Source organism: Pseudomyrmex gracilis, unplaced genomic scaffold (genome assembly GCF_002006095.1).
Source record: "Pseudomyrmex gracilis isolate BER0280 unplaced genomic scaffold, ASM200609v1 scaffold_21, whole genome shotgun sequence".
Lineage (NCBI taxonomy): Eukaryota > Metazoa > Arthropoda > Insecta > Hymenoptera > Formicidae > Pseudomyrmex > Pseudomyrmex gracilis.
This window is the reverse complement of record NW_018020605.1, coordinates 738302-763600: the sequence shown is the minus strand read 5'-3', so window position 1 is coordinate 763600 and position 25299 is coordinate 738302. Positions and strand designations below refer to the sequence as shown.

Sequence of the window (25299 nt, the reverse complement as noted above, 5' to 3'; positions counted from 1 at the left end):
CACAGTATCCGCGTGTGCATTAATAACTTGACACGTGAGTACATACATTACATCTAACGTGCTCGTGTGAAAAATGATACAATCATCTATATTTGCCTTATTTGTCGTCTCTCTCTCTCTCTCTCTTTCTCTCTCTCTCTCCTCTCCCTCTCTCTCTCTCTCTCTCTCTCTTCTCCTCCCTTTCTTTTACAGTTCCGTCTCTTTGTGAGAAAATGCTATCGTATGCGCGAACGCAACTGATAATGCGGAAATTATTCCAAGTGATATAATCGTTATTTTCATACGTTGCATTTTCCAAGCCGTTTTCGCATCACGTCACGCGTTGCGTTGTATGCGCACGGTTTTATTTATGTAAAAAGAAAAATCATACTTACGTGTATATAATATACATGTGATTTTTTTTGGAAAATTCTGTAATATTTGATAAATACTTTTCTTTTTTCTTTTTATCATATTTCTGCTGTTTTTTTTTTTCTATCGAACTTCTCTATCGCTGTGTGATAAAACTCTCGGTCGACATTGGATCTGTTCTTTTTGTCCGCGTTGAAACTGCACTGTAATTGAACAGGGCGAGGTTGAACCTCAGGAACCAAGTATTCACAGGTCCACTCTTATATTCCAGATATGACCGTTTTATTGACAGAATATCTTACAGCGTTTTCGATCGGTACGAGTTGAATCGCTTCCGGAGCAATTAATGTTATCACTTCGGTAAATCAAGCAATATAATTGGTCGATTCAGATTGACGCCATTGGTCTTCGCTTCAGGAGCGATTCAACTTGTTCGGATAGAAACTACAGGTTTGTTCGCGTCGCATGCTCCTACTCGCCCCAACGCGCTTTTTTTTCAATGAACAAACCTCTAGCAACACTGATCTACTTATAATAGAACGATGAATATCGGTCATAATTTATTTTCTCATGAAAACGCGTATTTCTTGGTTACGCGTTGGTTTCCCCTCTTAAACGTTTATACGCTTTACGGGGAAACGTTCGTGTAGTAGTACACAAGAACGATTCATTTTACGCGATTCGTATGTAGTTGGGCGTAAACATGCTGTGCGTGCATTGACGTGCAGTACTTTACTAGTCCGCTGTTGTAAATTGAATGGGATAGAACGATCTGGATGCGTCACGAAAATGCTCGGTATACTCGTGGCTGGAAGATTAGTAAGTATTAAATATCAATAAGCAGAGAAAAGTGTTTACTTATCGCTAAGTATGTCAAATGTATTTCTGTTGTGTTAAATGAGAAAATTATATATCCTGGCAAGTATCAATTTTTTTCCCTAGAATAATCTCGTCATGTCTACGTGCACGTTGTGCGCGTGTATTAAGATAAAATGCCGCAGGATCAAGCAGGATTAATTCTATTACATTCAATAACCGCACCAATTACACAGTTGCTCTCTTATAACATTAATTAAAATTGATTGTAGGTTCAGACTGATTTCCAACAAGTTGGAGAGAATCAGTTTTTGATTACTGTGCCTGATGCTGATAACATAAATCATATAGTTGTTTTTCTCACTGGCACCATACCTTTTCCAGATGGCATGGGAGGCGCAGGTAGATTAGATCTAATTCAGTAGTTAACTTCTTTTTTTACAAAACAAAAAAAAACCAAAGATAAGTAATTGATTTTGATAAAGTATTATTCACATAACAAATTGTTTGCAGTATATTTTAGTTGGCCAGATTCAAATGCACCTCCCAACTGGCAATTTCTTGGATTTATTTCCAATGGCAAGCCATCAGCTATCTTCAAGATATCAAACTTGAAGAAGAACCATGAGTTTGAGAACAGTAATGTGGGAATATTTGGAGTCGGCAAGATTTCACATGTTGCACAGATTGGTGTATCCGTGGAACCACTGCCAATACTTGAGCAGCAAGCGGCTAATCTTGCTGTAACTACTACAAATTCCTTTGTGGATTTTGTGCAAAAAATGTTAAACAGTTTTGTAAACTATGTGACAAGTTTTACAGTGACTCAAGCACAAATGACACCAAATCCTACCGAGACATTTGTGCCTCTATCCACATTGCAAAGCTGGTATGAGACTTTTGAAAGGCGGTTACAACAGAATCCAAATTTTTGGAGGTCGTGATTATATCGGATTTCGATCAAGCTTTTCTCACTATACAAATATTCTGCAGCGATAGTCAAGCATATTTTTTGTGCTACGTTGCTGTGAAACAGATCATCAAACTCCATTATTAGAAAATGCTACTTTTTTTAAGTTTACGTAAAAAATTTCAATATATTCACAAGTGACTTTAGAGTGGCATTAATATATATAAGTGCATACATGTATTGTTGTATAATATTATTTTACTTGATAATTTTGAAGTACACAAATTGATTGCGAATAGTGAGGCAAAAGGAAAGTATGAGCGCGACTAATAGCGCACAGGAATGCTGTACTTCAGAAGTGCGTTGACATCATGAAATGCCGTCAACTGTCTGAGAAAAGCTATTATAATGATGTGTATTGTTTTTTAAGTAACAATATAAAATAATTTACAAAATTAAAATTTTCGAAATTCAATTTGAAAAACCTTCCTCTATCTCCTCAAAGAATTTTATGATTTTTTGTTAGAAGCATCCTGCAGTTTGGAAATAATTTCAACATGTGAATCATAATAATAGCTCTCTTGTAACATAAAAATTGACGACGTGATAAATTTCGGAAAACTGACTTTTCCCTTTAAATTGATATTTTGCACATCGCGATGCAACGGAATACAAGTAAATTATAATAAGTAAACAACTATCACATATTTTAAACAAATCATATTTTAAACATAACCGGTGCTTTATAAAACAGCAGAGTTCTAATACAAAAGAAATGCAACACGTCGACCATAAATTTTGTGTTGGAACTCTGTTTCTAACACAAAAGAAATGCTCCGTAACATAAGCGGTCATATTTTAAACATAAGTTATGTTGAAAATATAATAAATCATGATTTGACAGGTATATATAAGTAAAAGCTGCGTGAAAAAGACTAAAGAAACAATATAAAGAGAGAACAAAAGCATTTCTTTTGTATTGGAACCATGCTGTTTTAGAAAGCACCGTGAATGATTGATTTCTACGAAAATCTCAAAAAAAACTGTTTGTTCTCTCTTTATATTGTCTCTTTCAAGTCTTTTTCACGCAATGATTTATCTTTTATTTATATACCTGTCAAATCATTATTTATTATATGTATATTATATAAGTTGCTCTTAGATTTGAAAAATTTCGGATAAAATCTAAACAGGAAGAGGGATGTTTGTGCTAAAATAAACATGTTGAATAAAAGTTTCGTGTTAGTAGTAATGTTTTTGAGAAAATCGATTTTTAAAAATGAAAAATTTATATCACGTAGATAATTTGCTTTTTGTTTTATTTCACATTTAATAATCTCGTATCGTACGTCATCAAATGTATTTCGATACTAAATGTTAATAAATTTAAAAGAGGTGCACTCTCGTCTATTTGATAAAGCAAGTGAAAATTATAAAATAATTATTAATAAAAATGTGTATGTACATCATAAAAGTTTTGTAAGTTTTGTTAAATGAATTTATTTTTTCTTTCTTAAACTAATATATTAATATAATTATTATCGAAGTACATAATGTATTATTGAGTTATTCAGAATCAGTACCTTTTATTCAGTGCGCAAACTTCTTCATGTAGTAAATCGACATTGCGTATGCTGAATCAATGGACACGGTGTTTTAAAAAAGCGATTTCAGCATAAGAAGCTGCCAAAACGAAAGATCTGCGACGAAAGTTGTCGCTATAAAACTCATAAAAAAGTCACACGAGTATTGTAACTTGTTTGATAGAATTGACATATAATAAATGTCTAGTTACGTTTTTAAGCGCTATTGTATATTTTCGCGGACGCGTGAGAAGAAGAGAATGTCCGAGTGAAACAATAAATTGCTTTTCTATATCTTCGCGACTCCATTTTTGCGAGCTAATTCTATTCTTTATCAACACCGTGCGATTATCGCTTGTGAATGCACAATATTCTAATGCTCGCACGTGTTTTATCATTAATCTGACGATTATTCAATATTTAACTTAATCGCTGTGTAGTTTTCTGTCTCTGTGGATACACACAATTTTTTTGTACGTGACTATGGCGATTTGACGCAGAAGATCGAGATGGCTGTCGTACACTCCGTGCATTTCTTATGTAATTACACATACCTAGTAATTTTTCTGTGTTTATTATATATGTATTATATATGTATATAGTAATAGATTAAGAATTTATTACATTTTTTCACTTATTTAACCTATTCAAACTATATTTACTTTTGTAAGCTCGAAAAAAAGGAAACTTCCGTTTCCACATTTTTCTGACTTCTAATTTTTCACATTCTTTTCTTCCCGTCCTTTCCTCTCTCTTATTCATTTTCTCTGTTTTCTTTCATTTTTTTCTTCTTATTCTTTTCTTTATATTCCTTCTTTTGACTACTTTTTATCCTGCATCTCCTTTCTTATCCGAAATCTTATGTAACCTACATTCTTTCCTATTCTTTTTTCATTTTTACCTGAGGAATGGCCATTAAATTGACACTATAGATGATATATTGAAACGAAATATGTAACGAGAGACCATTTAATGTTTCAGTTTCTGCAGAATGTCTCGGATTTTTGTTCCGTGCAAAATTAAAAATGAAAGTGATTTGAATATATATATATATATATATATATATATATATTGTTTTTCTCATTATTATATAATATATAACTAATGTGTGGTTGTACCTGTAATATTTCGTCTATCTCTTCAATATTGACCAATTTTTATAATTGCTTTAAATTTTTAGAATACATTAAAAGAAACATACAACGTATTCATATATCCAGTAAACAACGTAAGTAACATTTATATAAATATTATATTTTGCCACTCAATAATGTAACTGCAATGTAATGTATGTTGTAAACAACAGTCGCAATGCTGAATCAAAAATTATAACATTGATGTATTATTGCTGTTACTTAAACGTTTACTGAGTAATTGCTTTGATGTAATTTATAGTTTAAATAATTTTACTGTAAATTTTTGTTACCATAACTTTGAACATACAGGTACAGGGAAAATTTTCACATCGTGTTTATCGTCTTCAGCACGTGGTCTCCTCTTACATCATCACTTGGTTATCATACTGTAGCTTCAAATGCATGCATTTAAAATACATTTAAATAAAAAAAGCAATAACGCGAAAAAAATAAATGAAGGTGAGACTTATCGACTAATTAGCAGCTATCTTAATCGCTTTTTAATTGCGCGCTCGTGGAGATGATATATAATCCTTAGGGTTACAAAGAGTTTTTCCACTTCTTCTCCATTTTGTAACACAAGTTACCATCTGTGTGGGATTGGCCAACTCCCTACTCCATATCTCTTTTTCGTTATCATTCCATTCGACAATTTTCATCTCGGAGACGCGCTCTTACGTCATTGGTTGTACTCCAAACCTCGCGCACGTGCAAACCATTCCTGCGAATCACGCAAGCGCGAGGATGGCAAACCCTCAGTAAAAAGCTGCCTTTAACTTGAGCCGCATCAGTATTCAGTGATTCAACTGGATTCGAGACGGCGACTAGTTAACTAGTCAGTTCAGTCAGTTTAAGTTCCAACTTTCACGTCGATGTAGCTCGGTAGTAAGAGACTCTCGGAGGCTTTAAAATAGTATTTGCGAGTGGTTGTGCGAGGTCTGCTGCGTGTCATCGATAGGCAGCGGCATACGTGCTGATTACGTACCGACAAAATCGTTCGTGAGAGAGTCGCCTGCGAGTCGTGAGAATTTTGTGCGCGATCGCTACGTAAGGGACTACGTGTGGGACGACACGGGTGTTGCACACTCCCATGAGCGTTAACCGTCGTAATGAGAAGTGATCGTCGTCGTCGCCGACGTCGCCGCTACCACGGAGTACTCACCGTTCTCTGACCTACGGTTGCCGCAAAGTTATCCTTTACGACAGACATTCTGTGTCGGGACTGTGTTGCACTGTCGTGAGGACGATGCCCCGCGTCGTCCAGCAGCAGCGTCGTTAGACTCGTTAGTGTGGTAGTTTCAGTGCGTCACGTTTCAACCGTCAGCACCACGCGACAAAATCTCGTAGCGCTTGACATATAGATTTTGTGTGTGAAGACTGTAGTAAAGCGAGAGAGAGACAGAGAGAGAAGTGAAGAGAGAGAGAGAGGGCGAGAGATCAAAAGACAGAAGGAGCGAAGAAGACCGCATCGAAGACGGACGAAGACGTGCCAGAAGACGTCCATCGCGTGAGACAACTCGCCAATCTTAAAAAGTAAGTAGCAAATCCACCTCTCTGCGTTCCCGCGTGACATTGTGTGCAATTACACGCTTTCTTTCGCGGCAAAGAGAGAGAGACAAAAAGACAGAGACAGAACAAGCGCGAGTAATTTAAAGCGTCGCCGTGTGCGACGCGCGTCTCAAGGTTGACACATGTCGCCGAGCTCTCTCGGCCGTTTGATACTAAGAGCGAAAGGCCGAGTCGCGAGCCTGTACATATATATTGCGGTATAGATAACGCGGAATAGAATGAAGCGGAACGAAATCAAATGAGACAGACAGGTACGGGAAACTCTCTCGTCGCGTTGCACCGCGGCGACCAATAATTTCACGTCGCAAACTGCGATTCAACACGGGGAGACGCAATAATACGCTCGTTCGCCTTAGCTGCACACTATATATATATACGTACACAACATATATATGTGGCATTCGTAGTTTTTCGCAATAAACATGCATTCAGATGCTGCGCTAGAAAAAAAGACGATACGTAGAGCGAAAAAAACATTAAAAAAAAAAAACCAAAGTAGAATCGATAAAGGGGTAACGATGCCATCGCGTCCGAATTGTGTATTTGCTTTTTCGTGCTGTACAATTATTTTGTGTATCGAAACATATATAAACGAACTGCATTTTCGAACCTTTTTTCTCTCTCGAGAGAGAGAGAACGGAAAGTGCAACATAGTGCAGTTAAGAGAGACAGACAACTCGGGATCCTCGAATGCGCCTGTTGTATGTGCAGAAACCGTGTGCACGACGACCGAGACAGAGGAATTAATTAATCCTCGGTCGCTGGCGTGTGTCCCTTTCCATGTCGCGCGGTCCCACCTATCTAGACAGAAAAAAAAAGTCGGTCGACCGGAATTGGCGGTAATCGACGTCGTCGGTGTCCGGAGCGGGCCCATCGCTCTGCTCCGCACATATGCATCGGCAAGGAGAACGGCTCTGCTTTCTCTGCGCTGCACGATGACATTGCGATTAAATCGCATGTGCATGAGAACGCGAACTTTTTCTGATAGCTAGCAATCTATTTTTTATTTTTTTTTTTTTTCGTATAGGAAAAGAAAGAATGGCGGTCTTTGATAGTGCGGCGTATTTTATTAGGAAAATTAAATTACGTCGATATATGGATTTCGTGTATATAATTTCTAACAGAAACGAGAAAGTATTTTCAAAAGCAGTCGATGTTTTGTTTTCATTCAAATTGGATTTTAATTGTTACAAGACAATATGATATGATAAGGATTGCTGAAAGGGTAAAGTGTTTATATGTTTATCACAATTTGCTGATGTATTGCAGGAGGCAGGACATTTTAATCACTTGGGGAACAACAAATAGCAGTTGATAAAAGTCTCCTGTCAAGTAAGTAAGTCTTTTCGTATTGAGTTGATACAGAGATAATTAGCACACAATGATGAAGATAAGATAATGTTATTGTTGCCTTATCCTCATGTTTTGAATTCTTCGAGATTTCACATTCAAAATATATATATACATGTATGTATATGACTTGTGTGTACATGTCAATGTCAAAGTGTAAATTCTCAATTGCAGAGCGCAGAAATGGAGAGTTCTGACGAGCCGACTAGTTTGCAGTCCATATGTCATCTGCACGCCTCAGAATTGTTTCCCAAGCACACGCATTTCGAATGCGAAGACGAATCACTGACGATTCCGTTCACACCGTTGAGTGGAGAATCTGTCGTGGCATTGGGACGAACGACAGATGGTGTACTGGCGCTCTCGAATTATAGACTTTACTTGCAATTAAGCAAAACATGTTACAATATACCTCTGGGTCTTATAGAGCAGTTAGAGGTCAAAGAGATTTTTTATTTGCACATTGGATGTAAAGACGCGCGTTCTCTAAGGTAGTTTTCTTTTTTTTTTTCAAAATTCACATTTACTCTGTCTGCGCTGAAACAGTCAACAAATAGTTAATCAAGCTTCAATATATGAACGTATGTTTCATTATTTCAGTTGTGCATTTACCACAAATGAACACTGTTTGGGGTGGTTCAAGCGATTACACAAACTGACCTATCCACGGAAAAACATAGAAGATATATTTGCGTTTGCGTATTATGCATGGTCCGTAGAAGAGGGTAAAGATTATCCTAGGCTTGGAAAAGATATCGGCTCGTATAATGCGACTTTTAATTCAGAGGTACGTATAACTTGCAAATTTTTGTCATAATGGAAATTACGCAGATGATTTTATTTTTTCTTTCACAATACATCTGACATTGTTGTACTTATATTAAGGTGGAGCGATTGAAATTCAATTTACACGGCACATGGCGTATAAGTCAAATAAACAAAGATTACCGGATGTGTCCATCTTATCCACCACAGCTCTTGGTTCCTGCTTGCATTTCCGATGAAACTCTTGAATTTGTTGCCAAATTCAGAAGTTCTAGACGTATCCCAGCTATTGTGTGGAGGTATAAATTTTTCTTTTCTGTTATATTGAATAAAATTTAATATTTAAGAATTAATTAGAAAATCGAATAATGTATAAATTTCTCTGTAATTTTAATCTTATTTTTCCACTACTATTCTAGGCATGTAAATAATGGCGCCGTGATAGCTCGTAGTAGTCAGCCGGAAGTGGGATGGCTCGGTTGGAGAAGTTCAGAGGATGAAGATCTGCTGAAGGCTCTCGCCGATGCGTGTAGCTACGATAAAGGTGAATCTACAATGGTAGATTCGCCTGTTACGTATTCCGACGCGGGTGACGATATTCAACCGAGTGTTTCCAAGGTAAATTTTCGTCAGACAGTTTATTGAAATTTGCTTTTCTCTTGTAAAGATGTTTTTATATGAAACACTTTTTGTTTCGGTTTTTTTACAGAAAGTTCTAATTGTCGATGCCAGATCTTACACAACCGCAGTGGCAAATCGGGCACGTGGCGGCGGTTGCGAGTGTCCCGAATATTATCCGAGTTGCGACATACAATTTATGAATTTGCCGAATATTCACTCGATACGGAAAAGTTTTCACGCTGTGCGACAGCTTTGCGCATCAGACGCGGATCAACCGAAGTCAGTAGTCAAATCCATACGTGCTCATTTATATTCTTCGTGAAATGAAATATCGTAAGTTACTTATTATTCTGATTTCTTTTGCAGTTGGTTAAGTTTACTGGAAGGAACGCGATGGTTGCAACATATGTCGGGATTATTACGGGCGGCAGTCACCGTGGCGTCCGCAATCGAAAGGGACGGTCGACCAGTATTAGTGCACTGCAGCGACGGTTGGGACAGAACGCCTCAAATCGTAGCACTGGCACAAATATTACTTGATCCGTACTATCGCACTATGGAGGTAAATATGCGTTTGAAAAGATTTAGTTTTTAGATAAATTAGTTATATTCATGCTTTATGTATTGTTTTGTTTTGTGTTTAGGGATTCCAAGTTTTGGTCGAGAGAGAATGGTTAGACTTCGGACATAAGTTCGCCGATCGATGCGGCCAAATGATCGGTTATGATGATCCCAATGAACGTTGTCCAGTATTTCTTCAATGGCTTGACTGTGTCCATCAATTAATTCTACAATTTCGATGTAGTTTTCAATTTTCATCAGCGTATCTTGTAAGTATATAAATAAATTATTGTGTATATAAACATGTCATCGAGAAATTATCTCTGAATGGCACTTCAAAAAAAAAAACGTGCGTAACACGTGTGTGTTTCAGGTAAAATTAGCTCAGCATACGTATTCGCAGTTATTCGGAACATTCCTATGTAATACGAGGCAAGAAAGGCTGCAGTTGAGGATACGCGAACGCACGTTTTCCGTTTGGCGTTTTCTCAACTCGACTGCGTTCGTAAATCATTTATATTCGCCGTTAAAGAATCAGGTAAGTCAAAGATCAAACAAGTCGATTGACTTATCGATTGGGCTGCACTTGATCTCAATGAATAAAAAAACACTAGAATATTTATATAATTTATATTTTCTCACAGATAAGAACTTTAATTATGTTAAGAAACACTTGAAAATTTCTTATCCGATAAAATATGGACGATTAGATACGTAGATTAGGGGTTAAATTTCCTTTAGTTAAAATAGTTCCATCATCTGATCTCTGATTTTATTCTTGCGTGTGTGTTTGAAAATTGGGGCGCTTTATTTATTTATTATTCTCAATCATAGTAAAATTAATCATTACAATGGGTTTTATTTGTCTCTTATGTTTTTAGGTATTATGGCCGAGTTGTAATGTGCGCGATCTTGTTCTGTGGTCCGAGGTATATTTAGGTTCCATGGAATCGTCTCTCGGTATGCGAGACGATAAACAGAGAATCGCGATGATAGACATCGAGGGCGGCGAGAGCGAGGAACCACAGGGCCAAATGACGAAAACGAGATCGTACGGTGACCTTATGCACGCGCCCGATCATGCGGCTCATTTGCACCGCAGACGTAGCGATCCGAGTATTTCAATGGAGAAGTAAGTAATCAACCGAGAAACGTCTATTGTATTGAGCTTTCGTTCAATGTGAAATTTACATTGTGTTTATTTATCTCGTAGAAAATTCGATTCTCTGACGCTTGAGACTGAAACGGATCAAAAAAGCGTGAAGAATGTTGACGATAACAAAAATCAAGCCGCGAATGAGACCTCACCAAAACCCGAAACCGAAAACAAACGATGTACGATAAATCAAACATCTAACGATTTGCCCGCCAATCCCTCAGTAGATAGTTCCACCGATACCTTGATACCCAATAATGATTCTGTTACAGCAGTTAAAGGAGAGAAAGAAATGTAAGTCTTTTTGCAATACACATAAACGTACACACATACGAAGCACAAATAAATTACAGGAAATTATTCAAAAAAAAAAGAAATAAATAAAAATAAATAAAACAAAAACAAAAATTAACTGATTGCAATTTATAGACTTCAGACAAATTCATCACGGGATATCGTGTCGCCATGGATCGAAACCGGCACTACCACTGGACGGACTGTTTGTTCATCGTGTAATCGCAATCACAACGAGGGTAGTGACGTGAGTGATACTAGCGCCCCATTGATATCAAGAACTCCTAGTAGCATATGCCCAGCTTCTCCAACCCATCAGGACGTTGTGTTAGATAATCCTGACTGGCTGGACGATGTTGATGGTCTTCCTGTCATATGTTGTGACGTCCAAATGCGAGTACAACAAATTATCGTAGAATATAAGGTACTTGAAGCAGCAGTTTACAGAGTTTTATCGTGACGCCGAATTTTGTCACAGAAGCGTCCAGCGATGTGTTACAGAAAGATTACATTGTTTTATTCTTTAGAATTCTTTAGCCATTCTGTAACGCTGTGATTGCATAACTTATAATTTATATTTTCAGCTCAAAGAGGAAGCTTTGAAGAAAGAATTACATACGACCAGACTAGCGCTGATAAAACAAGTTTGCAATCACAATGCGGATACGGAACGTATCGATGACATTGTGAGTAACAATGAAATGGAAAATTCATTTCAAGTGAATATCCCAATTAAATATCCAGTTTGGCAAATAGTAGCTCCTACGCTCCAGTTGATGAAAAATATAGCGAAACCTTTCACAGGGTTCATTGCCGGACTCCGTCGGGAGTACTGGAGAACACGGAGAATCATTGCCTTCAGATATGTCCTGGGAAGCAGTAGAAGAATTAGGTCCTGCTCCCACTCTTTGGGTACCCGATCATGCTGTGACTAGATGCATGGGGTGTAATACAGAGTTCTGGCTCGGTAGACGTAAGCATCATTGCAGGTATGCATTTTGCGAGTAGATGCTAGATTTGCTATCAGTAGGAAGACGCGCGTAACAATTAAAAACAAAATATTTTAAACATGGTTAATATCTTATTAGATGCTGCGGTAAGATTTTCTGCGCCGACTGTTCCGAGAACTCCACCCCCTTGCCTAGCGAACAACTCTACAATCCTGTGAGAGTGTGCAGCGACTGCTACGCGCGACTACATCATCATCAAACGACGTCCTGTCAGTGCAGCAACGTTCGCCATCAGAACACCAGAGCGGAGAACGAGACAGACTCTTCCGAAGTGGTGCCGCAAATGGTTACGTGTCAGAGGTTGAAAAAACTGCCGCCCACTACGACGAAGGATACCTGCTGCGACAATTTGCTGCAAGCGACGCATCAGAAAACGCAACCGTCCGTTGCTGCGGCCACGGCCAATTGAACAGGAGAGAAGAGTCCGTGAGAAAAATCTGAAGCGAAAAGGGAAAGCTGTGTACGTGTGGTGAAGAGGAGCGCGTGCGCGGTACACACACACACACAGTATGCTGGAGATTTGCCGATCAACATCACCCAACTTCGGACGGTGTACTCGTCACCGTTCTCGGATTTATACATAATTTGTATCAGACACAATACGCATACGGCATGCGAACTAACGCATCTAAGTTTTCCTAAGCGATAACATAATATTTATTGCTAGATTAATAATTTGTACGAACAAGTTGTAAGAGGCGAGTACGGAGATATAGAATGGCACGGAGTCAGTATACGAGTATATACCTTGTATATACCTTAAATGGAAGAAATTCTTGTTGTTCGCTCGGAAGATTGGTTTCATTTACCGTGTACCCATTCTCGGGTATCTCCGCGCTTGGCACCGAGCGGAAGACGAGTGGCAAATACTTTTGGATAGGCTGTGATCGATGTCTTTGTAGACAATTACATTACAGATCGAGAAGTGCTAATTAATTGTCAATTGATCACGATGAAAACGGATCGTTCGTTAATTAGCGACCGGGTTGAGTAAAAAAATAACGAACGAAATCGTATTTCTTATAATTGCTGCCGATGTACGAAAATTGGGATATTAAATGTCATTATCGCATCGCACGCGTCTCTGGTATCGATCGAATTCATATTCGCAATTCCCTACGTTTTACCCCACACATTAATCCCTTCTTATCATTAGACATATCTGTATGACGAATCATTTATTACTATTAGTCTGTTATAAATGTTATCTTTAATTAAGAAATTGGTTTAAACACAAATCATGTTATATACTTGTGTGATACGGTAAGCTCTATACTATGCCATAATGCTCATTCCCAGAATTGCAAACTCTGGCCGGCTGGCAGCGCGAACATCGAGGTGGTGGGGGCACGCATATCGTGGGTTCTCGCTCGAGTGCGTGTCCCCACCACCTCGGTGTTTTCGCTGCTAGCCTGCCAAAGTTTGCAACTCTGCTCATTCCAATGCCTGGAAAATAGCTGCGATTAGAAAAAAAAGAATGAATTGTTTATGTGCTATTTCTTTCTCCCTCTGAGTGAATTTAGATCATTCAACGAAGTCCACGTACATGTCTTCTAATTATTAGATAAAGAAATAATACTTTTTTTTATTTCATTCTTATTTTTTCTGGGGCCGTTTTCTCACATCACGTTTTTAATCGGAGTGAGCATTCCGGTACAGCATACAGTTCATTGGTGTGATATATTGATTATTAATTTTGTTCTATTTTTTTGGGGGGGTATCATGAAATCTGCATCTTTATGTGAACACAGAAACTCTGGACGTACGATTTTTTCTTAGAATTTTTTTTGAGGTCATGGATATCCTACAAATAAATGGACGACGTGTACTTTTAAAACAATTTTATTATATACGATGAAGAACATAAAAAAAATCGATGAAAAAAAAAACAATCAAGTTTCTTATGTTAATTTAAACCTAATTTTCCTGCCGTGAGATTGTGTAGCGTCGACGCATTCTTTAACATTTGGGTGGCGTTCTTTAGGATATTATCGAAACTGCCTTTAGTGTCATCGTCCTTTTGGAACTGTATCAGTATTACGAGATATGTTGTGACAGCGCCAGCGATCTAAAATTGAGTTTTTTTTTCTTTGAATTTGTTCGTTTTAACATGTGCAGGAAAGTTATGAAAATTTACTGAAGTCACGAGGGTGCGGTCCAGAGCGAAAAGTCCACAGGCTGAAAACTCTAAAGGCCGATGTAGAAGTTGAAGGGAAAAGATCTCTAATTGTTTTCTGCCTTCTCTGTCGCGATTTACAGACAACAATTGACTAACTAAAACTGCTGTTTTTTTTCCCTAAAAATGATATACATATATATACACATATATATATACACGCGATAAATCTAAAGCGTTAATATAAAACAGAAATCAAAATATATTATCTGCATGTTAATAGCTCTTTTCTCTTATTTAACTCTATACAAAAATATATTTTATTTATTTTTCTTTCAGAAAAATTTTTTTATCGAGATTACGGTTTTAAATCTTAGGTTTGATTTGTTTATTTATTAAAACTATTACCTGCGTTGTAGCAGAATATGTTGGCTGCACAACTATGAGCAGTCTCCAAATATGGAAAATACACCACAATCCTTGAACGAAAAGAAATAGCGGTTCGCGTCTTCCGTCAGCTTCCATTATTAAAAAGTACGGTGTAATTATCAAGTGTATCAGACAGGTGATCGTGATCACAAGTATAACAACGCCATAAGCGGAGTTGATGAGCGTTACGGTGTCGCACAGTGATCCGTGCACTACCACTAATTGGGATATATTATCTGTAAAACTTTTTCCATCTAAAAAACATTCACTGAGTTTTAATTAGAGACGTTATTTAATTAAATGTTATTTTATCAAGTTACATTTGTATCTGTAATAATAATTCGAAGAGAAACAAAAATTTATTTTTAGATATATAGTAGCATTGTAGTACCATTTGGGGCAGAAGAGTCCATGATTTTAGATTTCCGAAACATTCGAGTGTTATTTCCCATATCCTGCCGAACGAACGCCGTGAGTTGTCCTTGATCTCGAAGATCGCCGGCTATGAATTTATGTGACTTTTTTTAGAAGTTCATTCAGTTTGCATCGATTTTGAAGGTCTACAAAGTGGCGAAGGTATTTCGCTCACGGTGATAACCGTGAAAAAACAATACACACCTAATCCAAGATCCTTCCTGAAGTGATCTGTAATTTTACTGCTTTTAAGAATGTTCTCGAGACATTTGTTGAGTCTGCAGAACCTCTGTCCCACGTTGTGAGTAATGATGGCGTATTGCACCTCCATCATGACGATTATCAGATACATGAAGTACAAGGGTAGGTAATTCAACGGACCTTTGTTATCTGGTTTTTTCGACAGCTTCACCTCAAAGTTCCACGTGTGAACGTCGAGGCATGAAATAATAATGGAATAGGAAAGTGTGCACAACGTCAGAAGGATTGTGTACCGTCTGAGTTTCCTCGGCGAGACAATTCCCAATTTTTCATCGCACTACGTACGGACAAGAATCAAAATAAATTTTATATACATGCGGTCTCGGGCACAAGCGCATAGATTGATTATACAAAAACTTAGAGAGTCTTACTTCGACCAATTTCTCAAAAACGGTTTGCACATTCTTGTAGCGCAAAATCGAGCCGATGATGGAAACGGCTGTTAGACTCATCACACCCAACACGTCGCTGGTGGTGACGATCACCGCGTTCTGCGACTTGAGTCTGGTGCTGTGCTCCCATCCGTTTCTCAAATCGCGCCAGAATCCCCAAATTCCAGCTCCGATCACACATATCAGCAAACATATACTGAATCAAATTATTTCGAACATTTTATATATTTTTATTTTAAAAATTAAAAATATCGAGTATATTTCTCTCTTAAGAAATTAAACGCATAAAAAATCGTTTATTTCAAGATTGGTTTTTTTTTTTTTTTTTAAGTGAAATTTGTGATTTTTAAACGTGATTTGATTTTCTATTTTTTTCACCTGTAAACGCTATCGATGATGCTCAACTGGCCTTGATATCTGCCAGACGCCTGTTTGACAAATCTCGTTGGAAATACACCGATCAGTTTGCTGACATGATAGATTGGGAACACCGCTTGATATAAATCGGTGTTTACCGACTTGTTACTCGCCCCGTCAGAATTTACGTCGTGTTCATCCACGTTTGAAAGCTTGTCTACACAACGGATTATTATACTATCGATTTAAATCGTCTCCGAACACAGTGTACGAACGAAGCAAAGATAGTGAGTTCTTTACACAACGCTAAAAAAAAATTTCTGCAAATCACTCGAGTATTACATTTTTAATCGTACATAGCATCTCTGTCAGCTTTTTTTTTACATTTCTACTTTTCTTATATTATTGATTATTACACTTTTTAAATATAATTATTAATCAACATACTCTCTTTTCGCGAGGATTTTAAATGATTTTTGCGTAAAGAGATTGTTACCTATAATGTTATGTATATACGTTTAACAGAAAGAGATTCAAATATTTAATTATATTTCTATTTTTTGTAATTAATATATTTCTTAACAATTTTTTCTCTCCCCATATTTTTTGTAGATATTAAAAAGTTTACTTTATAAATTTAAGATAATTTTGGCAAATTAAAAAAAAAACGTGAATAGAAAATGTGACATATACTCATTATCTTACTGTTTGTCCTACTCGGTGTGTGTTGTTTCTCAAAATCGTTCCATCGTACGTGCATTTTTTTAGGCATGGAGGCGGCTTCGTTGGTAATATTCACAGGTGCGACCACAAAGTAATTCGCGAACTGCATCGAATGGACTCCTAATTACAGAGTAACGGGATTTATAACTTGCACGAGCAATATTTTAATATTAAATTGATACGTACGATATATATATATACACACACACATATATATATATATGTACGTTGTAAAGTTTTTTGAATGAGTTTCGCTTCTCTTTTTTGTAAAAAAATATAAATTTTTTTAACAAAGAGTGTCAACTTTTCTTAAGATAACATTTAAGATATAGCATTTCGTGCGTCGCATTCTTTATAAAAACCGAAACTTCAGAGATAAAATAAAACACTAATAATAAAAAAAAAAATACAATAGACACATCCTGATCGAAAGAGTACGCAGATTTTTTACCTTTTCATATTCGACCGAACGAAATGTGTTGCGAGAGAGCAAAGATTACGAGAAAATCCTTCGCAAGGACATCGTCGCTTCTTCGCACGTAATCGATGTTTTACGCGGGACCGTCACTATGTAAATAAACTTTACGTTACGAGGATTACACGGTAGATTCACATTGCACATCGGAGCGAATAACGAACGGGGAGCGTTGACGATGCGAGTGCATCTGCAGACTTTCGCACTTGCGTCCGTTCATTCGTACTCGTCAGATCGTCGACAGATAATTGTTGTTGACGATCGTAGCTCTCTAGGTATGTCGATGCTTATCCCTTGAAAACACATATTTATCTACCCACTCGAACACGCGCGACGACGTTTCCGAGGATTGCGCACATAAAAGCGCGTTCCTTATAGTGTCGGGATTGGGTGAGAACCTCGAGCCTTCTGATAGATCGATGGTCACATTTTCGCGCAAGAACTTCGTACTACTTCTTCGGGAAAACAATTCCCTCGACAGTTCGCGTGCAATCAAATCGGTAAGTATGTGCGATATAATGATTAATGCGATCTCAGCGCATACTTTTGTTATCTCTTTTTTTGCGTGCAACGTATTATTAGAGAAATAATGGATGGGAAAATAAACAAATGAAAAACGAGCAAAAGCTCATATGTAAGCGCAATGTAATTATCGCGCGCAAACGTAATTATGTACGTGAAAATATTTACGTAGGTATATTATGACGTACATATATTTATGCGTTTCGTCTACTTATTTGCAACAGTTTTGATTAACATATAAAAATTTATCACGTTGGCGTCAGAACGCAGCATTACACGTAAAAACAGATATACATATGTATATATGGTACACATGCAGTTTTGCGTGTACGTATAATTCTATGTATTTACATAGTCATAAGCTCATTAATATGAGTAATGGGCATTTTGAATACATTTATAAATATAGTCAATGTTAAATATAAACACTCCTCGCTTTATCGACACTACGAGTAATGACCGCACGACTTTTTTTGCGCCAATATAATTGTATATGCATCTATAATCACGGTCAGTCTGCATCTATTGTTGATCATCCCAAGTTTAAAAACGTAAACACCAACAATTTTCGATCGCGTATAATATTTATAGCGGGTTTTTGAAATGTATTTTCTTTTTGTGCTGATCCAATCCAAAAGGAAGATAATACATAAATTGACGTATCAAATTTGCGTGTCCGCTTTATTTTTTACGAGATAAAAATAATAAAGAAAATATTTTTAAAAGATAGGCTTTGATTCATTCGATGCAAAATGTTTGCAACGTGATATTAAAATAGAGTTTTGTTACCGTTTTGGCGTTAATCTTCTTACGTATCTGTTTCTCTTACAATGGATTTCTCGGACAACACGCGTGAGACTCAGGACTAGCTTTGTCGTCGTCAGTATAACAAAAAGAACTACTCGCGAAAAAAAAACTGTACCTTTGTGTAAACATTGTAACTTCGATTATTTCTATATTTTCCGCACATCCGATCAAGCGTCGCGATAAGTGTTTGATAATTACGCGGAGATGTGCGTGAATGCGAAGGACTATTTTTTTTTTTTTTGTTCGGTGTTCAACCGCGACCTAGTAAATAAGAAATAATTCGTGCGAGCCTCGTTTCGCGTGTTCACGCGAAACTAAATGTATATCTCTGCAACTTTTCGTAATTATATGTAATGCACACATTGGCCAATGAGTCGCAATCAATTATTTAGTTAATTAGATATTTAATTACAAGTAACTCTGTGAATTATTTCGTTTCTGATAAAATTACCGCGCATCGATTTTACAATGTATCTTTACTTATTCGATCTTGTAATTAATTAAATGAATTTTAATAGTTTGAATACACATTTGTGTTCGATTCTCGAAATCCATTCAAAAAAGACATATAAAATTTATACCTCATCTATTTTTCTATTTTTTATACGTGTATATGTGTGTCGTGCGAAGATACAATTTACGATTAATTTTGTATAAAAATAAAACCTCGCATCGAGAATTCCATTGTTTACGTCAACAAGTGTGTAGATAGAGTATAAGTATATAGTAAAAATATATAGCATGTGTCACAAACATATATATGTCTGCATAGAGCATACGTCAAGAGTTCTAGAGAGACTCAAATTGATCGTAAAGAAAATTGCTCTGTTTGTTATTGCTGGCAATGAATAATGCTTAGCGATATATTTGATGTCATGCTGATTTATACAACTGTTTCTCGAAGAGAAAAAATAATGAGAAGTTCCACAGCTTCGACTTCTGTGACCGTCAGAATGTTGTTTTTTCACAATGATATCTTCAAAACCAAAAAACGTCTCATGAGTCAACGCGCGTAATTTTTGTTATCATTATATAATCTCATTCTTTTAACCGTTTACGTATATATTAATACTATATAGAATTAAAAGGACGTTGAGGATGCAAATTTGCATAGTTGACCGTTTAATCCGTAAAAAATGAAAAGATTTTATAAAATGGTGAAGAATGTCAGATTTTTTTGTAGCGAAAACTTTAGAAAAAGATAAATTATTAACAAAACGGAAAAAATAGAAATTACATTATGGTAAATGTATTATGTCGTGCTATTTTGTTCAAAAAATGAAATTAAAAAATTGCAAATAATTGCAGTAATTGTTAATAGTTTTTTATCGAGTTTTTAATCGCGCGGAGTTCCATGCAAATCGAATGCATCATCGAACCTGGCGCGTCATCTAGCAGTCAACAAGAGAAAAATGAGAGCGGCAATTTTAGTATCGAATGTTGTCTTTGAAGTCGCTTAGTCTGTATTTTGCGTTCTCTGTTACTAGGTGGCGTGTGGTATACACTGTGTTAGCTGCTGTGCAACTATGTGCAACTATGAGTGTGTACAAACTAGAGCGTAAAGAAAGAAAATGCGCTTTATATTTTTATATATACGTATAAATAGACTATAAAGATGCTGTTTTCTCTTGTCATTAATGATATTACACGTTACCGTAACTAATAAGAATTATAACAAAATAAATGTATATATAGAATAATCTGACATAACCAAATACATAAGTTAAACCATGTTTTTTAATTGTCAATGGATTTCTTTTCACATTTGTTGCAATTGTAAACGTTTATGAAGAGTGCAATTATTGTATAAAAACTTGTGTGAAGTGCGGAGGAAGCATTGGTTTTGCACTTTTATTTAAGTTGGAAAGTGTTGATTATACATAGAGATGACCACAATTGTGTTTTACCGCACTTCTTGAGAGCAGTTTAATACATAGACAGTTAAACTATTTGATAGAAATGGAACAAAATGAGGAAGACTGGTGTGTGGAGTGTTCTGATGAAGAAAAGTATGAGGTAGATGCAAATGTGAGTCAATTGAGTTTACTCCAATATAATTTCTAATATTTGATTACATTGTATTTCTGCATTTTTCTAATATTCTCATTATGAAATGTGTGTTAATTTTGACCGAATATCTTCTTTGCAGCATGAATGGAATATAAAACCTGAAGACATAGTCTCACTGATTGAAGGTTTGGAAGCAAATAATCGTGTTCTAGAGCTTGAATGGAAGTGTCCTGGCAGACGGGGACCTTCTCCCATCCCTTCAAATAATAGACAACAAGAGCATGGGTCTCAAGAATACAAGTGATTTTCTACTGATATAATTGTTTCAATAAAATTGTTTAAATGTGTATTTGTATATGTACAAAATAACAATCACTTTTACAGAACTGAAGAAAAGTCTGACTTTGACTTTATGGATGAGATGTCATCACCAAGACTGCCTGTTCGGAGAGTTGGCGAGAGCACTCTAAAAGGTAGCGCCAAGAAGAAAACTGCCAGTTTCAATGGAGTATTATCGACAATGTTGAGATATCGTAGACTGGAGCAACAAGAAATAAATTCCAGTCCAAAAAACAATGAATCTGCTGGATTAAAGACGCAGCCTTCTTCTTAAAACGTATTTATAAAACTTGTTACTTTTGAAATACTTTGGTTATTAAAACTCAACACTATGAACAAAATTGAGATGCGATGTAAAACTATTGTACAGAAAACTATTGCTCCTAGTTGTATGATAAAAATATCTTTATTAAAAGAGAAAATTTATACGCCTATTTAAGAACGAAGAAAGTAAAACTTTGAGGATGTATCCTTTATTTATTCTTTATAAGGATACAATGATAAATATAATTATTACAACAGTTTTTATTTGAACTTGTTTTATTTCCAATTGTCTCACAAAACACAACATGTTTTAATATTCAGTTTTATATTACTATATTTTATATGTTATTAAGTTGTAGAAGAAATGTAAATCTGGTTTTTGTCTATCTTTTCTCCTCTTTCACGTAAAAAACACCAAGAGGCTCGAAACTGTTCGCTCTTTTACGAATATAATTTATCTTCTTCAATTAATTAACACTCATCTGTGTCGTTCCCTGCTATCATATGCGCAGCCCATTCAGGAAATCCCTTGTCAATCTCGAAAATGTAAGCACCCCATGTCGGGAACAGAATAACTTGCACTAACACAGAATAAATCGCGGGCACACAGCCTCCAGCCATGAGTCCCTTGGTTGGAATGTGTCCCTGAACAGTTACGATGGCGTTTGGTGGCGTTCCGACCGGAAGTCGAAACGAGAACGAAGCACACAATGTGGCCGGTACCATTAGATACAGAGGATGTATCTCCATTGCTATGCACTAACGGACATTTGTGTGCATATGTTTTATTTTGTTTTAAGAGAATATATTATAGATATAGAAAAAAATGTAGTCTTACCATTTGAGCTATAATCGGTAAAGTAATATTTGCGATGCCTACATTTGAAGTGAATTCCGTTATGGTACTGATAAAGTAACCGACCAAAGTGAGTATCAGTACAGGTGGCAAATGACGTAGCGGTAGCATAGCCATGCCGACTCGCTTCGCCATACAAGATTCGATGCTACCTTTCGCGATCGCAAAACCACCGCCCAGCAAGAACATCAGACTCCATGGCATTTTGGTCTCAATTTTTTTCCACGTTATCAAACCTTCCTGCGATTTCTTTGGTCTTTGTGCGGCTGTGAAATTTGTGATCTTTTCAATAAAGAATTTTATAATCTCTAAATACATTTCTCTAAAAAAAAAAAAAAAAACAATTTTGGGACAGAAGAACAAATATATATGATTCGGTAAAAGTTTTCGAATTATAATTATATCCTGCACATAATTGTCCTCTGCGCGATCTTATCTGATTATGAGTTCACTGACTACGAGTTCATGCGCCCTCGAGCTTTAGTCTACGAGACTCGATTTTTTTTTTCTCATCTAATCTTGTCGTGGTTGTTCGACACAGAGAGAGAGAGAGACCGTTTTGTCTCGCTCGCTCTCAGCGGCTTTTCTCGTCGTTCTCTGCGCAGCACAATCGCCTCGGGCTGCGCGGAGAAACAAACAAGACAGCGAGAGTTTCCCGAGATTACTGACAACTGCGTGGAACATTACTGGAATAGCGTAATTTGGAAACTGATATATCTCGATTTATCCAACAACTTCTTACGATCTCGGCTGCAACTGCGAAAGAAGCTGAGATCCTTCGGGATGAAAAACATTAGGATAGCGGCAAAGATCACCGGCACCGAGTCCCTCAGATCTCTAGACACAAGTTTATTATTTTCTCGCGGTAAGTTGAAACATTTTCACCTCTCGCTCAAATAAATCAGAATACCAACGTGTCTGTAATCACTTCCGCCCAACCGGTGACGAATCCGGGTTTTCGGAATATCCAGAGAAACACGCACATGAAGAATAGCACAGCCACTCCGGTCTCGTGAAAACTTATCGGTCCCAACTCTCTGTATCTCTCTAGTATCACCTAGAAATTTCATTGCTTCTCAGAAGGAAGAATCAAAGTAACTGTACGCGGAAAATTGATGAATAAATTGCGTAATACTAATCATTGATTTATATATTACATACTTGATTCGTAACGGCTTCGCCCTCGGGTCCGATCGTAGCTAATTGAGCGTCCTTGCTGCGCGGTCTGAAGAATCCGAAATAAGCAACTTGTAGATAGAGCCAGCAGAGAAAGGAATTGATGACCATCTGAGGAAACGACGCGATCAACCAAGTGGTGAATATAATTCCGTCGGATTCGGGAAACGTGGTCTCGAAGATGCCTTTAAGAGTCAAATTTGTGCCGGTCCCCACTAACGTGCCCGTTCCACCGAACGTTGAGCAATAAGCCGCCGCCAAAAAGTACGCTTTTGTTATTCTCGTTGGTTTTATCTCGCTAAGGAGAACGTAATATGTGACACGACACGAATTATGCAAAGTTTGTGTGTTGTTGGACGGAGAAGCTACGCCACTTTACTTACGCTACGACATCCGGTTTTTCTGGATCCACCTCCGTATCAAATACCGCACCCAATCCGGCCTGTAATGTTGTACATATATTAAATAAAGAAATAAATACACATGTCAAATACGATTAAATATCAAAAAACCTGCAATCTATTAGTTACCATTACTATTAATTAATTAGTATTTATATTAATTAGTATTTATTAACCGTTTCCAATTGGCGTAGTACAGCAAAAATGATGGGCACCATCATGGCGGTGGCCGCTGTGTTTGCCACCCACATGGATATAAAAGTTGTAACCGCGCAAAGACCGCCAAGCAATTTGGCATGGCTCGCACCAACTGCCCTCAAAACCCCGAGAGCGATCCTCATGTGTAAATTGCTGTGCTCGATAGCAATAGCGAGAATCAAACCACCGAGAAACACCATTATCGTGTCGTTCATGTAACAAATACATGTATCTCTCGTGCTAAGTACGCCCAGGGATGGGAACAACACAACCGGTATCAGTGCCGTTACCGCCATAGGGAAGCAATCAGTTATCCAGTAGCCCGCCATTATCAACACTACGAACGCGCATCTCATTTCCTGCAAAGAATCTCTCGTCGAATTACGCGTTGAATCATAAAAAATTAATTTTCACGACTGTGCCGAATTGGAATTTATATAATTTTAAACTAAAAAAATATATATATAATATATATATATATATAATACATATGTAACAAATTTAAAATTATTATGTACAGTAATTTTTTTCTTACTCTATTCCTAAAAATTTATTAATTTGCTAAGAGAAACTTAAAAGCAAAAAATTATAAAGTAAGAAATTGTAAGGAAAAGAGTACCTTACAGAGAGTCACAAAATTATAAAGTAAGAAATTGTGAGACAGAAAGAGAGTACCTTACAGTCATAAATGATGAGAAAAGGTAAAATGAACAAAGGCCAAATAAGCGCAAAAAGAATCTTCCAGTAGATTGCAATAAATCGTCCTGTCATCCGTAAATAGAAAGCGAAGTTTCCCAGTTGATCGGCTTGCCTTTTCATTTCAATTATAAACTTTATTAGATTTTTTCATTACACATGAACATGCATACACACACACACACGTATCCAAAACGGACAGTTGTAGTTTTCACAAAATTTTACGTAAAAGATAATATCGCAATATAGTTTACGATGATGATTGTGCACAATGAAGAAATTGAAAGAAATACACGTGTTTCATGTAAAATGTTATTGTAAATTAGAACCTCACCTTTGCTCGGGATTTCTTCTTTCCTCCTCCGCCATTATTTACGATTTTTAGACACTTTGTGTTATTTAATATGTTTATATTTCTCACACAAATCTAATAAAAGCAACGTCAATTATAATGGTGACAATTATAATCTGCACATTTGCACATCAAATATATCGAAATCTCGAAATTCGAGCGTAACTCTTTTGTTATGTGATCCTCCTCTCCTCCTATATAAAAAATCCATGTGTACCGCGAAGTGCGCGTTTTGATATCGAATGTATCGCATCTATTGTCGTCTCTTTTCCGCGTTGCCGATTAGTTGGTTGATCGAGTCGAGTTGAGTCAAATCGAATCGGTAAGATCGAGAGAGTAAATAATGACAGAAAAGCGATTTTGACAGTTCGTCGTATACGTGGAGAAAA

The 25299-nt window shown here is 36.8% G+C and overlaps 5 protein-coding genes across 9 annotated transcripts; 3 read left to right on the top strand and 2 right to left on the bottom strand.

The window, feature by feature from the left end:
* The first annotated feature begins 943 nt into the window (after nt 1-943).
* On the top strand, nt 944-2477 carry LOC109851821 (protein OPI10 homolog). Its single transcript, XM_020422294.1, has 3 exons — nt 944-1170; nt 1440-1569; nt 1681-2477. Exons 1-3 carry the CDS (start codon nt 1141-1143, stop codon nt 2109-2111), a joined length of 591 nt encoding a protein of 196 aa, XP_020277883.1. The 5' UTR covers nt 944-1140; the 3' UTR covers nt 2112-2477.
* Nucleotides 2478-5597: 3120 nt separating this feature from the next.
* LOC109851812 (myotubularin-related protein 3) lies at nt 5598-12767 on the top strand. Of its 4 annotated transcripts, none has more exons than XM_020422274.1 (16): nt 5598-6329; nt 7635-7697; nt 7890-8206; nt 8316-8502; nt 8601-8779; nt 8900-9098; nt 9190-9380; nt 9468-9663; nt 9746-9931; nt 10036-10200; nt 10544-10794; nt 10876-11112; nt 11248-11536; nt 11697-11798; nt 11917-12101; nt 12201-12767. In XM_020422274.1, exons 3-16 carry the CDS (start codon nt 7899-7901, stop codon nt 12529-12531), a joined length of 3006 nt encoding a protein of 1001 aa, XP_020277863.1. In that variant the 5' UTR covers nt 5598-6329; nt 7635-7697; nt 7890-7898; the 3' UTR covers nt 12532-12767. The 4 variants fall into 4 exon arrangements, with proteins under 4 accessions (XP_020277863.1, XP_020277862.1, XP_020277860.1 ...); XM_020422273.1 differs by having other exon boundaries at nt 11697-11831; XM_020422271.1 differs by having other exon boundaries at nt 11697-11831; nt 11902-12101.
* A 99-nt stretch (nt 12768-12866) lies between these two features.
* Nucleotides 12867-17537, bottom strand: LOC109851818 (gustatory receptor for sugar taste 43a-like). 2 transcript variants are annotated; one of them, XM_020422283.1, is made up of 9 exons: nt 17266-17537; nt 16797-16934; nt 16113-16308; nt 15714-15930; nt 15286-15619; nt 15059-15169; nt 14647-14921; nt 14260-14418; nt 12867-14190 (listed from the first exon to the last, which is right to left on the bottom strand). In XM_020422283.1, the coding sequence occupies exons 2-9, from the start codon at nt 16921-16923 to the stop codon at nt 14029-14031; spliced, it is 1581 nt and encodes a 526-aa protein (XP_020277872.1). In that variant the 5' UTR covers nt 16924-16934; nt 17266-17537; the 3' UTR covers nt 12867-14028. The 2 variants fall into 2 exon arrangements, with proteins under 2 accessions (XP_020277872.1, XP_020277873.1); XM_020422284.1 differs by having other exon boundaries at nt 14647-14903.
* A 2571-nt stretch (nt 17538-20108) lies between these two features.
* On the top strand, nt 20109-21241 carry LOC109851823 (PAXIP1-associated glutamate-rich protein 1). The gene is made up of 3 exons (XM_020422296.1): nt 20109-20646; nt 20768-20928; nt 21013-21241. Exons 1-3 carry the CDS (start codon nt 20578-20580, stop codon nt 21239-21241), a joined length of 459 nt encoding a protein of 152 aa, XP_020277885.1. The 5' UTR covers nt 20109-20577.
* Nucleotides 21242-21474: 233 nt separating this feature from the next.
* On the bottom strand, nt 21475-25019 carry LOC109851814 (protein I'm not dead yet-like). The gene is made up of 9 exons (XM_020422275.1): nt 24893-25019; nt 24538-24673; nt 23841-24221; nt 23647-23705; nt 23249-23561; nt 23002-23144; nt 22830-22924; nt 22070-22353; nt 21475-21990 (listed from the first exon to the last, which is right to left on the bottom strand). The coding sequence occupies exons 1-9, from the start codon at nt 24925-24927 to the stop codon at nt 21703-21705; spliced, it is 1734 nt and encodes a 577-aa protein (XP_020277864.1). The 5' UTR covers nt 24928-25019; the 3' UTR covers nt 21475-21702.
* Nucleotides 25020-25299: the final 280 nt, after the last annotated feature.

Coding starts and splice junctions, on each gene's coding strand:
- LOC109851821 (XM_020422294.1), top strand. CDS start 1,141: ATGCTCGGTATACTCGTGGCTGGAAGATTA. Junction 1,171..1,439: donor TACTCGTGGCTGGAAGATTA/GTAAGTATTAAA, acceptor AATTGATTGTAG/GTTCAGACTGATTTCCAACA. Junction 1,570..1,680: donor AGATGGCATGGGAGGCGCAG/GTAGATTAGATC, acceptor AATTGTTTGCAG/TATATTTTAGTTGGCCAGAT.
- LOC109851812 (XM_020422271.1), top strand. CDS start 7,899: ATGGAGAGTTCTGACGAGCCGACTAGTTTGCAGTCCATATGTCATCTG. Junction 9,099..9,189: donor TTCAACCGAGTGTTTCCAAG/GTAAATTTTCGT, acceptor GTTTTTTTACAG/AAAGTTCTAATTGTCGATGC. Junction 11,537..11,696: donor AAATTATCGTAGAATATAAG/GTACTTGAAGCA, acceptor TTATATTTTCAG/CTCAAAGAGGAAGCTTTGAA.
- LOC109851818 (XM_020422283.1), bottom strand. CDS start 16,923: ATGCAGTTCGCGAATTACTTTGTGGTCGCACCTGTGAATATTACCAAC. Junction 15,931..16,112: donor ATCATCGATAGCGTTTACAG/GTGAAAAAAATA, acceptor AATTTGATTCAG/TATATGTTTGCTGATATGTG. Junction 14,419..14,646: donor CATATTCTGCTACAACGCAG/GTAATAGTTTTA, acceptor TATCATTTTTAG/GGAAAAAAAACAGCAGTTTT.
- LOC109851823 (XM_020422296.1), top strand. CDS start 20,578: ATGGAACAAAATGAGGAAGACTGGTGTGTGGAGTGTTCTGATGAAGAA. Junction 20,647..20,767: donor AGTATGAGGTAGATGCAAAT/GTGAGTCAATTG, acceptor TCTTCTTTGCAG/CATGAATGGAATATAAAACC. Junction 20,929..21,012: donor CATGGGTCTCAAGAATACAA/GTGATTTTCTAC, acceptor TCACTTTTACAG/AACTGAAGAAAAGTCTGACT.
- LOC109851814 (XM_020422275.1), bottom strand. CDS start 24,927: ATGGCGGAGGAGGAAAGAAGAAATCCCGAGCAAAG. Junction 24,674..24,892: donor AGAAGAAATCCCGAGCAAAG/GTGAGGTTCTAA, acceptor TGAAATGAAAAG/GCAAGCCGATCAACTGGGAA. Junction 23,706..23,840: donor TACTACGCCAATTGGAAACG/GTTAATAAATAC, acceptor ACAACATTACAG/GCCGGATTGGGTGCGGTATT.